Raw genomic sequence first — 13,679 nt, forward strand, 5'->3', positions numbered from 1 at the left:
GCCTTTCCAAAATGTATCCTCATAATACCAGTATTTTAAAATTCCCTCCATTTGCCATGTTTCATCAATATTTGTTAAAGGACTGGAAAAAAATATTTCACAGTAAATGAATATTCTGAGGTATTCTTTAATATTTCACAGTAAATGAATATTCTGACTGTTTTCCAGGTTTTCAGTTTCTTTCTCCTTTTATGAAAACAGGCCAACTCCTGTAAGGATTTCCTTTCTAAAATCTTCCAGGATATGACACTTAGAAAACTGCCGCCTGCTCCAAACCGTGGGACTCATCTGATCTATGTCGCTGGGGGGTAAGAAACATGTTTCTTCTCCTGCAACACTTTGCAAATAACTAAAATGATCACTTGTCAGACACTACGGGCTCCTAAGAACAATTTGTATTTTTTTAAAACACCCAGAGATTATGAAGTCCACAAAGGCTACTGACTTTTCTACTGTTAGTCCTTCAGCCTCTGTGTGAATATATGTCTAAACTTTGTGAGGACGTTATTGACGTTGTATAAAATATATATATATCTTAGATACATCTCATCTGCTGCTAAGTGTTATTCTAGTGCAGTATTCTTGCATGCAAACTTTAAAGTCCTTTTCTGCCACCTAGTGGCTGTTAAACAGTCATTCACTCTTTGTATTTTCAAATTTTGAAAACAAACTAAGCAAGAAATCTTTGCCTATATCTGAGTTATGTGTCTGTGAAAATATTAAATGTTAAAATATTCACAACAGGAACTTCTTTTACTTCTTACCAGGATCTAGTAAAACCATAGTGAACATGAGGTTGAGCAAGGACTTTGTAGAAAAGAGCTTCTGGATCTCTCTGTCTACATGCAGAGTGCGTTAAATACAACGTGAAAAAGCAAAGCCTTCAGAAATTTACAAAAAGAAGAAAAACAATTTTTAAAAAAGTTAACCTAAAAAAAGCTTATAAGATAAAATACAAGTTGAAAACATCAAACAACAAAACACTAACCACAGATTGTTGAAAACAATTAGCAAAACAAATATTTATCATAGTACTACTTAAATGTTGAGCATGTGTTAGTTATTCAAAGATGAATGGATAACATTCAGGTGTCTGAATATACTGCTGAGATGGGGCAGAAAGAGGCAGAAACTTGGTTTCTAAACCAAGTACTGTACAAATAGTACAAGAATGAGGGGGAAAATACTAAAATATGTTTCAGTGGGGGGAAAAATAAATAACCTGCTCTGGATGGTACGGTTCTTAAATCTAGTAAAATACTTGGTCTACATTGGACTTTCATCTGATTGACCCACCACAGATACAGACAACAGTCTTTGGCGTCCATGGAGGCCTTTGATCCCAGGAGGAACGTGTGGCTGAGGCTGGCTGACATGACCACACCCTGCAGTGGCCTGGGAGCCTGTGCTCTGTTTGGACTGCTCTACACCGTAGGTTCACACCATCCTCACAGCAAACCCCACCTTCCTCCTCCACTGAAACGATGAAACACAAAAGGTTTTGTTCCATATTATATCAGGAGGGGGGGAAGGAGAGTCATAGAACCCAAAGAACACCATCCTCACAGGGAACATGGAGTTGGGGGTGATAATTGTAAAAGGAAATCCTCACCAATGTAGAATGTAGACTCCTGCTAGATGGTACTCTCAACTTTTACTGCCAATGGGTACTTCGTTGGACAACCTTGGTAACAGTAACAGTATATAAGCTCTTACCGTTACATCTACTATACCTCAATGTGTTGCATCTCAGAGGAACCTAGTTTGGAAACAGAGACAAAGTACTCTCTCTCTCTCTCTCTCTCTTTCTCTTTCTCTCTGTCTCTTTCTCTTATCCTTGTTTTGTCATGAATCCAGGTCGGCGGCAGATACTTATCACTTCAGAACAACACGGAGTCTAGTGCCCTCTGCTGCTACAACCCCATGACCAACCAGTGGAGCCAGCGGGCGTCGATGCACATGGCCAGAAACAGAGTGGGCGTGGCCGTAGTGGACGGCTGCATCTACGCCGTGGGAGGATCCCTGGGTTCCACGCATCACAACACGGTGGAGAGGTCAGACCTCACTGTGTGTGTGTGTTTGTGCGGCTCAGAGAGGATTTATGTGTCTAAGAATCCACTGGAGGAGCCAATTGAACGTAATCACATGTTTTTATCAGGGAAATTTGAAGTATTTTTCACTTAAAGTGCTGCAGCCTGTGTACAAGTGTGTATCATGGTAAGAAGGTCGTCGCCTCTATGGCTGCCATTCTACCTGAAGAGTCATCAGACAAACATTTCGCAGCTCTCTTAGTCCTTTTAGTCTAATTAGGCTCTTTGAAAACATGTCGAAACATAATTCCCAGGAATGTTGACCTGGTCGGGAATGCTTTACGTTTTTGTTCTTTCCACCACGGAGCAGGGAGGAGTGCAGAGGCTGTCAATGAATCATTTCTAATCCTTTAATCCAATGACTGTCACATCTGATAAGGATGTGAATGTGAATGTGAATTTTTTTTTTCTCCTTGTTGTGATCTTCCTCTGAGTCTTCTTCAGGCCTCAGACCGAGCTCATCAATAACTGCTGAACATGTTGACTGTTCCATTTGAAATTGACTCTTTCAAATCCCCCAAGGCTAAACCCGCTTTAGGTTTTAATTCATATTTTAATGAGATAACAGGTGATGTCATCAGGTTCAGATTATCAACACACCAAGATCAAGTGTTACATGACTGCGTTGTGATCTGCAGGTGGGATCCTGAGACAAATCGCTGGTCCTTCATTTGTCCCATGTCCGTGGCTCGTCTTGGGGCAGGCGTGGCCGCCTGTGGGGGGACTCTGTATGTGGCTGGGGGGTACGACGGGCAAAGTCGCTGGGACACTGCTGAAAAATACCTGCCCGAGACCAACACCTGGCAGCAGCTGGCGCCAATGAGTACCATGCGCAGTGGACTGGGTGAGTGTGTTCTGGCCTTCAGTAATACTGTGTAAAACTTCTAACCCAGGAGCCACTTTAATTCAGTGTCTCATACTGTGGTACAAGTAGTGGTACTGAGGCTCCCTCTCATGGTGTTTGGGGGAATATCCTGTTGGAAAAAAGGAATTCTACATATACTGATTTCAGCTGAAAAGTCAAATATTTTCAGGACATTCATTTTTTGACAGAGGAAAAGTTGTGCAGCAGGTTGGGGTGATAAAGTCTCAACTGAAAATGTACTGGAAAAATGGTTTATTTGTGTTAATTCTTATTTTAATTAAAATGAGAGGTTTCTCTCTAACATCTATCTGTGTTGTTAAGTGAAGTTTTATCCTAAATTGTTTTCACTCTTCTGTCCGTGTTTTTTCAGGTCTAGTCTGTGTGAATGGTTACCTGTATGCCATAGGAGGCTATGATGGGACCACCCAGCTCTCCTCTATGGAACGTTACAATATTGCCAGGAATGTTTGGGAACCCAGAGCCTCCATGCATTTTGGCCGGAGTGCACACGGAGCGACCGTCTATCAGAGCTGCATCTTCGTCCTCGGTCAGTTATGTCACATTGTAATTTGTTTTACCAAAATATCTAAAAGATAGCTTTAGGAAGGAAAGTCAGGTGCACAGAACGTTGTAGCCACAGTTCTGTGTGTAATAAAAAATGTGGAATGTGGAACAAGGGGGGAAAAAAGCCAAAAAATAGGTCAGAAAAGTCTGAAAGTCAGCCAAATAGTAGCTAAAAATAACTAATGGATTGCTAAGAGTTAGCGTAGCTGGTGATAAACATGTCATGTTTTGTGTGTGTTTCTGTGCAGGTGGCTTCAACCAGAGTGGTTACCTGGCCAGTATCGAGTGTTACTGTCTGGAGGGTAACGTATGGAACAGGGTCACGGACATGCCTGTAGGACGCAGTGGGATGGGTATCGCTGTAACCATGGAGCCCTGTCCTGGAAGTCTGCCAGAGCCAGAGGAGGACGAGGACACGGCCATGTAAACACACAAGAGACAAAACCTGGGACTGTGTCTTTCACACTGGTGCATCTTCCAGACACAGAGCCAAATAACTGTAACAGATAAAAAGCTATTCTTCAACTCAAATACCTCTTTTGTCACCGCCCTGCTGGATCTTCCTGGTACTGTGGGGTTTGAATGAAAACATTTAAAGAGTATTTATCTCATTTGAAGCTCCATGTGCAAGTCATAACACAATAATTATTGTAGGTGCTGCACGCGTCACCCTTAATAATAGAATTATTTATTTTCACATTGCTCTTTTTGTGTTTTTAATCTCACAAACCAGGCTTTCACAGTGTGTAAATGTGTCTTGTGTGACATCATGTTGTGCCTTTAATCACAGCTGCCATTTTTAATTATTAGTATATTTTCTTTAACTACATTTTGTTCTATATTTCACATACATAAACATAATCAGACCATTAAATCATTGAGCACATTCTGGCTAAATTTGCTTTTGTTTACTGCACCGTTAGCCCGACTATCTGGATGTTTTGCTTCATTGCATTCTTCCTCTTTTCTCAGTCAAGACGTAGAGCTAGTTTGGCTGATGGCTGGTTTTCAGTGATGCTAGGCTGCTTGTTGTGTTTGGATACTTTTTTTTAACTGATTTCAGTTTTGTCATTACACTAAAAATGCCAAAGATTATGTAAAATGACTTAGGTAAGACAAAAGAGTTGGGTAAAAAAAATCTGATTGGAGTTCGGTAAGACAAAAGAGTTGGGTAAAAAAATCTGATTAATAAAACCATACTTTATAGTTGGAGTTAGGAGTTGAAGGAGTCTCTTAAAGGTTGTTAGAACAACAAGGAACAGATTCCACAAAAAGAACAATTTATGCACACAAAAATATATAATCGAGTCAAAAAAGTCACTGAACAAACATTAGCCCAGGAATGTTAACAAAATTCGTTGTGTGTCCTCAAAGTAAGAAACAAAAACAGTGCTGACATTCAGTTTTCTGGTCTTGGAAATAACATTTTCATTAACCAATGAAACGCGCACCGCTGGTGTAGTGGTATCATGCAAGATTCCCATTCTTGCGACCTGGGTTCGATTCCCGGGCGGTGCATTCATTTTTAGTGCAATGTGGCTCAGTGGTTAAGAAAGTGGACTTGGGTTTGGAAGGCTTCAGGTTCGTTGTGTGCAGTGGTGTGCTGTGTCACAATGGCAAATAATTCACTTTCACTTTACTTCAAAACCAATAACAAGCACTGCATTTTGAACCAGCTCCAGAATTTACCATCTCTAAAAAACCATCATAGCAAATCTCACTGCTGTCACTCTTCCACTTTCACTCTTGTCACAAGCCAGCCCTGATCACTGTCACTTTCTACTGACCACTCTTTACTGAGGGCCTCACAGTGGGTCAGTCCTCCTGCCTGAGACTGACGTTAGCTCCCTCACAAGACCTTGAAAATCATTAAGTGGTAGAAATGTGCAGCTGTAACATGCAACAGTACCGGCACGACCACTAGATGGTGGAAAAGTTCCAACAAAAAACCCATCTGCACACTGCCTGCAAACTGCTTTTCCCCAACATGTCACAGATTAGAGTGACGGCTTGAAAACAACGGCGTTCCTCCTGAAAAACAATGAAACATCTGCAGAATCTTCTCACTGTTTTCTGCTCATTCATTATCTGTTGGAGTTTTGTCTTTTTTCATGTGTCTGTTCGATGTCTCAGTGACACTGAAGGACTGGAGCTCTCACAGCTTCCACCTTTTGTTGAAGCCCTGTTGAAGAAACCCAGAGGGTGTCTCCAGTGTTAGTCATCAACCACAGACGTCACATCTGTTTATCTCCATCTCCATGTCTTTTTTCACCTCTCCTTCTATCTTTCTGCTTCTCTCTTTCTCTTCGTCATGGCTCACCTGCAATTATCCCAGCAGGCCACTAGAGAAGACACTTCTGGACAACACTATTATTCATGAACGGCCTGCGTCAACTCGTCACGATGAGATATCTGAGAGAAAATGTTTGTTTTTCCACTGCTCTTGAGCAACAATGGAGAAGCAGGTGACTGTGGTCACATGTGCGTCTCCATTAGACTGGGTGTCAGGTTTCAAACCCCAGGACAAGGTGAAACGATGATTATTGACAGGACACCCTGTGGGTGACGAGCAGAGGGAGACAGGACAGACAATGAAGGGAGAACTAAAGTGTGAGGAATGGGTCTTATGAATTCACTGACTGACCCACACCCCCACGAATTGAACTACTATTGACAACCTGATAACACACATATTCTTATCTGTACAAACCACTGTATGAGTTGCTGCCACCTAGTGACTGGAGGCTTGTTGTCATTCATGCATTACAGCAGTGGTACACTGAGGTCCATATGCCCTCATGCTGGGTTAGGTTGATGAAGTTGAACTTCATTGACTGGGGATCTCATTGTGTTGCACTGTTGGAATGTGTCGCGTTGGACCAGACGAAGGCTTCTGACCCACGTCTTGATCTGAGAATCTGTTAGAATCTCACCAACATGAATCTTGCTCTCTGTCAGACCAACATAGTTTATGTGGCCCATGTCTGCTTAGAGAAATTAAGCAGCATTTACTTGGCTGTACGTTGGACCAGACCAATTATTTCAACCCACATCTGGGTTTTTAAATTTGCTCGAAATTTATCTTGCCTCATATTGGACCAGACATGTTTATCTGGCCCACATCTTGTAGATCCAACAAAGAGAGAATATTCTCTTACTGGACTATTTTTAGTAACCCACATCCAGTTGTTAGTTTGTCGTTTTAGACGTAGTTGATATGGCTATAGGTTTCACACAGACCACTGTGGCCGTAGACTAAGTTGTCATGGCACCAGGTTGAACCTGACAAGATCGTTGCATCCAAAACAACGTGTGGTGGAATAAAGGCAGTGAAGGTTGTTTTTGACAGGAAGTAAAGGTCTCTTACTCACTACTTAAAGCCCAAGACTCAAGAGAGGGTGACTCACATGTCGAAGGCATGACGCAAGGAGTCTCGCTGGCTCACATTGGCGCACTGACACACAAATATGTCATTTGTGCACACACACGCACACAGGCACGTCTGTTTCTTTATCTGTCGAACACAAACGCACACACACGCACACACACTGGTGCAAAAACAAAGCTGGCCGTCTCTCCTTCACAGCCTGTGAAAACAGATTTGACTGAATGTGTTCATTGTCTCAGGAGAGCAGAGGAATACAGAGGAGAGACGGAGCAGTGAACGACAGGGAGATGAGACTCCTGCACAGAATGAAGGGAGGATATTTAGAAAACAGGCAGAGGTACAGTCGTACACTGCAGCTGCACTCAACACCTTACAGCCAGAGGAAGGTGACGCTGCAGCGGAGCGTCTACTGACAGCAGATAACATGTATGATCTGATCTCAACAAACTTGCCTCCTCAGGTGGATTTTAGAGGGAGAGTCTGGATTTTTTTTTTTTTTTTTTTTTGGATGTGGGTCAGGAAACTAGGGCTCCCTTGTTTCTCTTGTCAAATTTCGTTATTGTATTGCATTTGTCGTTATTTTCTACAAATGAAAAAATACTGCATTCATCAAAATGAAGCATTCTGTTCTGCTTATTCAACATTTTACTTAACTTCCTAGATTGGTAGTAGAGGAAAATGAGTTCAGTCCAATGACGGACGACACAAACAGTTTACCACTTGACCTTTATATAACAATGACATGACCCACATCTAGAATGTGGGTGACAAATGTAACCAAAATGCTTCCTCTTTTGAGTCCGTGTTGGGCCACACGTATTAGAAGAGGGCCGGATTGAGCCGTAGCTTTGCAAAGTCATGGTCTGCAGCCCACAGTGTGGGCAGGTAAAGTCAAAGAAATGATGTGACCCATCACTGGGCCAGATCCATTTCTGGTTGTACAGTCGATGTAAACTGCTCCTCTGGTGATCTGTTAAATAAGAATTCCTATTTGATCAAATGCATATTGCATGCAGTGAATGAGTACATTTAAATTCTAATAATTATTTTGTGTTGATGTGAAACAAGATCAAGTCAAGTCAAATTCCAACAAAAACCTAAGATTTTCTCTGCATTTCAGGTCAGCCTCCAGGATGCAGTCAGGAATCCTTGTGTTCCACTACAGTGTTCACCATACTACAGCGGGTTATGGGCCTTTAAAAGCATCAGTAGTAAAAACAGAGAGTGATGTGATGGCTGCTGCATACCTCAGGAGGGGAATTGTAACTTGGACTCCTATGATTTATTATTTCTGTTTGATCGTGCTGGCCAGCCATGAATAAAACATTTTCAGAGGAAAGTCAAGGGCAACAATAAACCTGTCCAAGTGCTACGACTGGCCTGCGGGTCGGACTTTGGGCACACCAAAAAGTTTGGGAACCTCTACGGTAGAGATTTTTCAAATAGATGCACGACATGTGGTTGTCTTTAATGCAGGACAGAGTTATCATTCTTTTATTCCTTCAAAGCAAACATGGACTACATGGTCCAATAAAGGCTTAGAATGTAGCCCGAGTTCTGATTCCCCGATGTGGCCCAGTTTGTTTGGTCCAGTTTGTATTTAAAGTGAATAAATTGTGGGCCACACATGGATAACCTTATGAAGGATGGGCAGAAGTAATTCTATCTGTGTTTCTGAATACAAAGTGGGCCACGAAGTATCTCTTGACCAACATAACACAGAAAAAGTGCCAAATTTGTGGTCTTCATTTTGGGAACCATATATGGACCAGACAAGTTTCTTTTGTCCAACAAAGGACAGGAAGATGATCAGTTTAAGTTTTAGACTACTTTTGTCCAACAAAGGACAGGAAGATGACCAGAAGATTGGTCTTCATTTTGGGAACCATATATGGACCAGACAAGTTTCTTTTGTCCAACAAAGGACAGGAAGATGATCAGTTTAAGTTTTAGACTACGAATCCTGTACACCCAATCTGGACCAGTACCGCTTCCGGACAAATGTGGCCCACATTTTTTATTTTAGATGTCTACCCACAAATATTATGCAAAACTGCCTTGTGAACACAAAATGTGGGTTAGACCTTATTTTTTTCAACATAAAACAATAAGAAAATCATCAGGTGTGATATGAATGTATTTAACATGTGGTCCACGTGGGTTGGTGTCTTTAGGTATATTTTAAGTTCAACACAAATCTTTTTCTTTCTCGAGTATATATTCGTATATTTTATAAAATAGTGTTTAATATTATCTAAGTACTAGTGTTGAAAAAAACCTGTGTATTTTAATACCACAAATCCAACCAAAAATTTCATGACCAATTTGCAGTACCTCCGTTGACCACTAAGGGTTGCGGACCTCTTGTTGTAGACAAGAATTCCTCTGCCAGTTTCGTTCTGCCGTACATGGCTATCTCTGTCGTTTGGAGTTCATGAAATTTCACAAATGTTCAAATCACACTTTTGTTTTCAGAGTAAAGTCGGGCTGATGATGTTCACATGTTAACAAAGCACGTGTGATGAAGTCTGAATGAGCCACAGCTGCCACGGCAGACACAGAACACGCCATATGGTCAGGGTTAGCCTGGTAGATGTGACTTATTTACATCCACACACACTCAATGCAGAACTGATTCTCTCTAATATCTGAAGAGGTGGAGCAGCAGGAGGGGGGGGGGGGGGGGGGGGGGGGGGGGCTTCAATTCTAGTGGGCCTGGAGCTACTGCTCCGTTAGATGTGTGTAGGTTTGACCTTGGGTGGTGATGACCTCATCAACATCCCTGCCTGCAAAGCTAATCTGTTACATTCTGAAGGATGCTCCTACCACGGAGCCACCCATGAAGGTGACATTGCTGACTGGGCTGGTGGCGTGGAAATATTCACCCCCCCCAACCCGACTTCTACCAACACCCTCCATCGCCACCGCAGAGCGAGACACGTGCAAACACATGCAAATGAAGACTACAGTACACTACAGTGCACATACATGCATGCAAATACAGTACCAGTGTCAGTCACTTGTTGTAAACGCAGGGAGCATGTCCAATGTGTGGCTCACAGGACTAATCCTGGCACTTGGACGGGACGAACGTGGTCCATAACCCTTTATATTTTTTTTTTTTCTCAAAATTTCCAGTAAAAAAACGAACTCTTTTTTTCCCTGGCTGACTTAAATTATTTCCTTGGCTAATTTTTTACAGCATTTTTTCTTTACCTTTTTTTCTTTACAGACTGTTTAGCTTGCAGCTAATTTTTGATATGTTTGGTAACTTTGGGCTAACTTTAACAACTCTTATTTTCCCTATGTACCTCATTTTCTTTATATTTCCTAGTTGAAAGTTGAAAGTTCATTTCTTACAAAATACTTAGAAACCTATTTTTGACCACATGACCACACCTCACCAACCTGCTCTAAGTGTTTGCAGAAGAACATGCCGTATGATACAGCAGAATATAAGCTCAGCACCTTTTCCTGACCTTTGTTGACCCCCCCCCACCCCCACCCCCCAAAAAACAAACTTTGTATATGCTGTAACTTTCATAAATGACAGTGTCTGTCAGTAAGTGTGTGTTAATCTCCTCCTTCTTCTTGGCTTTTAGTTGTGTTGTAGCATATATTTTACTGTGAGTAAAGCGTTAAAGAATATTCTACTCTGCTACATTTCAATCAAACATCTAGCTGTGTTTTGTCTAACATTATGATGTTGTTTTTATTAGCTTTGAGCTACGTATGCCATGGCTAACTAAGGGCTATCTGGATAGATTTATTTTTCATTTTTGCTAGCCTATTTTATTTGGCTAGTTTTTAATGGATTTTTGTCTATTTCGTGGTTAAATTATTATTTAATTTGTTTTCTGTTTCAAGTTTCTTAACAACTTTTTACATTTCCTTACTTATATTTGCAATATATTAATAGCAGCTTTTGAAAGACAAATATGGAAAAACAAAAAGACCTATTAGCAGAATTCCTTAGCTCTAAACTTAATATGTGGATTTTATTTCATTAATAATTAAACAAAGGGATTTGTTATGCACTGACTACTTATGTTATATTGTGGTGCATTAGTGCAACACCTAAATATAGTCTTACGGAGTAACGGTTGCATCATGGGTATTTTTTACATTGGTCAATGTGGGCCTCCCGTGACAAAAGTTTGAACACCCCTGCTCTAGCGTATACGTTAAACAGAAGTGTGTAGTTTTAAAATTAGCATGGACTCTCCGTCATTTGTAAACGTCATATGTGTCCTGACGTCTGTTTGGGGTAATTTCACTGACTTTGTGTGTTATTTTGCGGTTGTTTTTGGTTGTGTAGACTCTCCAGCCTGTTGTGAGCCTGTAGTGCTGCCGACTGCTCTGTGTTCGCTTCCACTGTGTTTCTCTCAGACTCCGAGCAAAGCATGAGTGCACGGTTTCAAGCTCCCCTCTCACTGAATTGATTCTACTATGGGTCCTGTAGAAACATGGCGCCGGAGCAGAGGGGAGCAGCACGGTAAAGTAACCTGTCTCTACACAATTTTCGCTGCTTTTATTTACATATACATTGTAGAATCTAGGTCATTAAAACTTGTTTTATGCTTTAACGTCACTTAAACTTCTTCAATGCCGTGTAAACATTCACTTTCTCCCAAACGCACGTCGGCAGACACCCCTCTGTACCCAAAGATAGTATATTCCACAATTTATTCCAGGGAAAGACTGACAGTTTTTTGGGTCATGAAGCAGCTGTTCAAGTCAGTGGTTCACCCTCCCTCCGCAAGAATAAGGAATTAGTACATTTCAAATTAGATAACGACAAACGCTGGTGCAAGAAGAAGGAAAAAGTATGACAATATGTCCGCTGAGAGGTTTATAAAATAAAACATTAGAAAAATTCAATGTTATGCTTTAAAAAAACCATTTTAATCGTTTTGTTTCAGTTTTTACACATTTAATATCACAATTGTTTGGGTATATTTCTCTTGTTCGCTACTCAATTTATGAGTTTAGATAAAATAAAGAGAGTAAATTATTTTTAGTGTGAAAAAGATTAAATACAAATATTTTACAAAGACACAGAAACACACTGTAAAAGACACAGCAGAAAGTGGAGGTGAACATCGCTGGAGTGACTCTTGACCCCTCTTCAATAAATTTAGTCAGTGTTAAGTTGGGGCCCACTGATTCATTAGCTTTCTATAGAGATTTCAAATGATCATTTTGGCCCCTGATATAAATACTTGAGGGCAAAGTGCACCTCTTGTAATACTTGTTAATATGATTAGGTAAGATATATGCAGTGCGTTTTAATTAAGCTTTTTTTTCTGAATTAAATTAAACCACAAAGTATTCTACTAACCATAATAGACAAAAAGGTGAGAACACTAAAAAAACTAAATAAATTAAAAAATCAGATTGAAGAAGTAAAATAAAAAATGTAAGGTGAATTTACAAAAAACTATTTATAAAGATTGAACGGTGACAGGAAATGCTACAAGGTATTGTCATAAAAACAAAAAAATATATATAAAATTGAGTAAAATAAAAAATGTAAGGTGAATTTTAAAAAAACTATTTATAAAGATTGAACGGGGTCAGGAAATGCTACAAGGTACCGTCATAGAAACAAAAAATATATATAAAATTAATGGTAAACATTGGAAAAAGGATTTCAAAAGAAAAAAGTCATGTAAATAAATAAATGTAAAAGCTGTTTCAATCAAAAATATTTAAATGTTAGCTAGGAAAAAACAAGATTCCTAACAGTAAAATAGGTTAGTTATATATGAATATATACAGTATAATCATTATAAAAGGTAAATACATGCAGGGAATTTTATTAAGATAAAACTTGATCTAAAACTTGATTAAAGATAGCTAAAAGATAATCTAATCGAGAAATGCAGCCAAAACAAATAAATAACATCAGAAATAAGCAAAAAGGAAAATATTTTTTACACTTTTTTTAGTAACAACTAAAAGTTAGCAAAAACTGTAGATACATAGCCTTAAATGTTAGAAAAAATAAATCTATGATGTTTTCAGAAATACCTATAAATTACACACAACTGCCGAAAACAACCGTGAATCTTAAAAACATGATTAATATAAGATTTAATTTTTTAAAAAATGATTAAAAATGTCTTTAAAGGAAAAATGAATTTGAAAACTGAACAGAGAATTTGTGGACAGTGGAGCTTACGTGCAGCACTGATTGTTTTTGAGCACTTGTGTGTGCACACATAACCCAGGTCAGTCTCTGTGGAATCAGCAGCCGAGCTCCTCTGCTTTTAAGTGGATTAAAAGTCCAACACAATCCCCAGAGTCACAGTGACTGGACAGACTGGGTGTAGTTTAGATGAGGACTTAGCACTGATTATCTCTGCTGCTGCTGCTGCTGCTGCTGCTTTTACTGCTACTGTTGCTTCTATTTTCCCAAGACTTTATACAAGCTTATACAACTGGAGGCCCGTGGACCAAACCTGGTTTACCAAAGCTTTCAACTCGGTCCACACAGAAATGTGCCCGGACATTTTTGCTTTTAGGTTTTGCCTGAAAATGACGAGCAAAAATGTTTTAAACGTTAGCATTCAATTTAAAAAAAAATTGTAGCTATAACAAACAAAAAAAATGACCAAATCAAAATTTCTCACCTTTGCTAGAATATATTGGAAGGCTTGACAATCTGAAAACCTATTGATTTCTTTTTTCTTTTTTTTTAATTTAAGCTTTTTGTCTCTCCTACCTTTCCTTCCAATTATAGCGCTCTCTTTTCTTTTCTCAGTTTTTG

General features: G+C 39.8%; 1 protein-coding gene and 1 non-coding gene across 3 annotated transcripts in view; both read left to right on the forward strand.

The window, feature by feature from the left end:
- The window catches only part of keap1a (kelch-like ECH-associated protein 1a), a 6,725-nt gene extending 2,309 nt beyond the window's left edge, over window positions 1-4,416 (forward strand). The window contains exons 6-11 of one of the 2 annotated variants that reach the window (XM_017039342.2): window positions 202-308; window positions 1,302-1,431; window positions 1,858-2,054; window positions 2,729-2,934; window positions 3,326-3,502; window positions 3,768-4,416. In XM_017039342.2, coding sequence (XP_016894831.1) covers window positions 202-308; window positions 1,302-1,431; window positions 1,858-2,054; window positions 2,729-2,934; window positions 3,326-3,502; window positions 3,768-3,946 — 996 coding nt within the window. In that variant the 3' untranslated portion in view covers window positions 3,947-4,416. The remainder of the gene's footprint in view (window positions 1-201; window positions 309-1,301; window positions 1,432-1,857; window positions 2,055-2,728; window positions 2,935-3,325; window positions 3,503-3,767) is intronic. The other variant, XM_017039345.2, reaches the window with a different exon arrangement.
- Window positions 4,417-4,966: 550 nt separating this feature from the next.
- On the forward strand, window positions 4,967-5,037 carry trnag-ccc (transfer RNA glycine (anticodon CCC)). Its single transcript has one exon. It is a non-coding gene; the product is annotated as a tRNA-Gly (tRNA).
- Window positions 5,038-13,679: the final 8,642 nt, after the last annotated feature.

This window comes from Cynoglossus semilaevis, chromosome 1, assembly GCF_000523025.1.
Source record: "Cynoglossus semilaevis isolate Cse_v1.0 chromosome 1, Cse_v1.0, whole genome shotgun sequence".
NCBI classification, from domain to species: Eukaryota; Metazoa; Chordata; class Actinopteri; order Pleuronectiformes; family Cynoglossidae; genus Cynoglossus; species Cynoglossus semilaevis.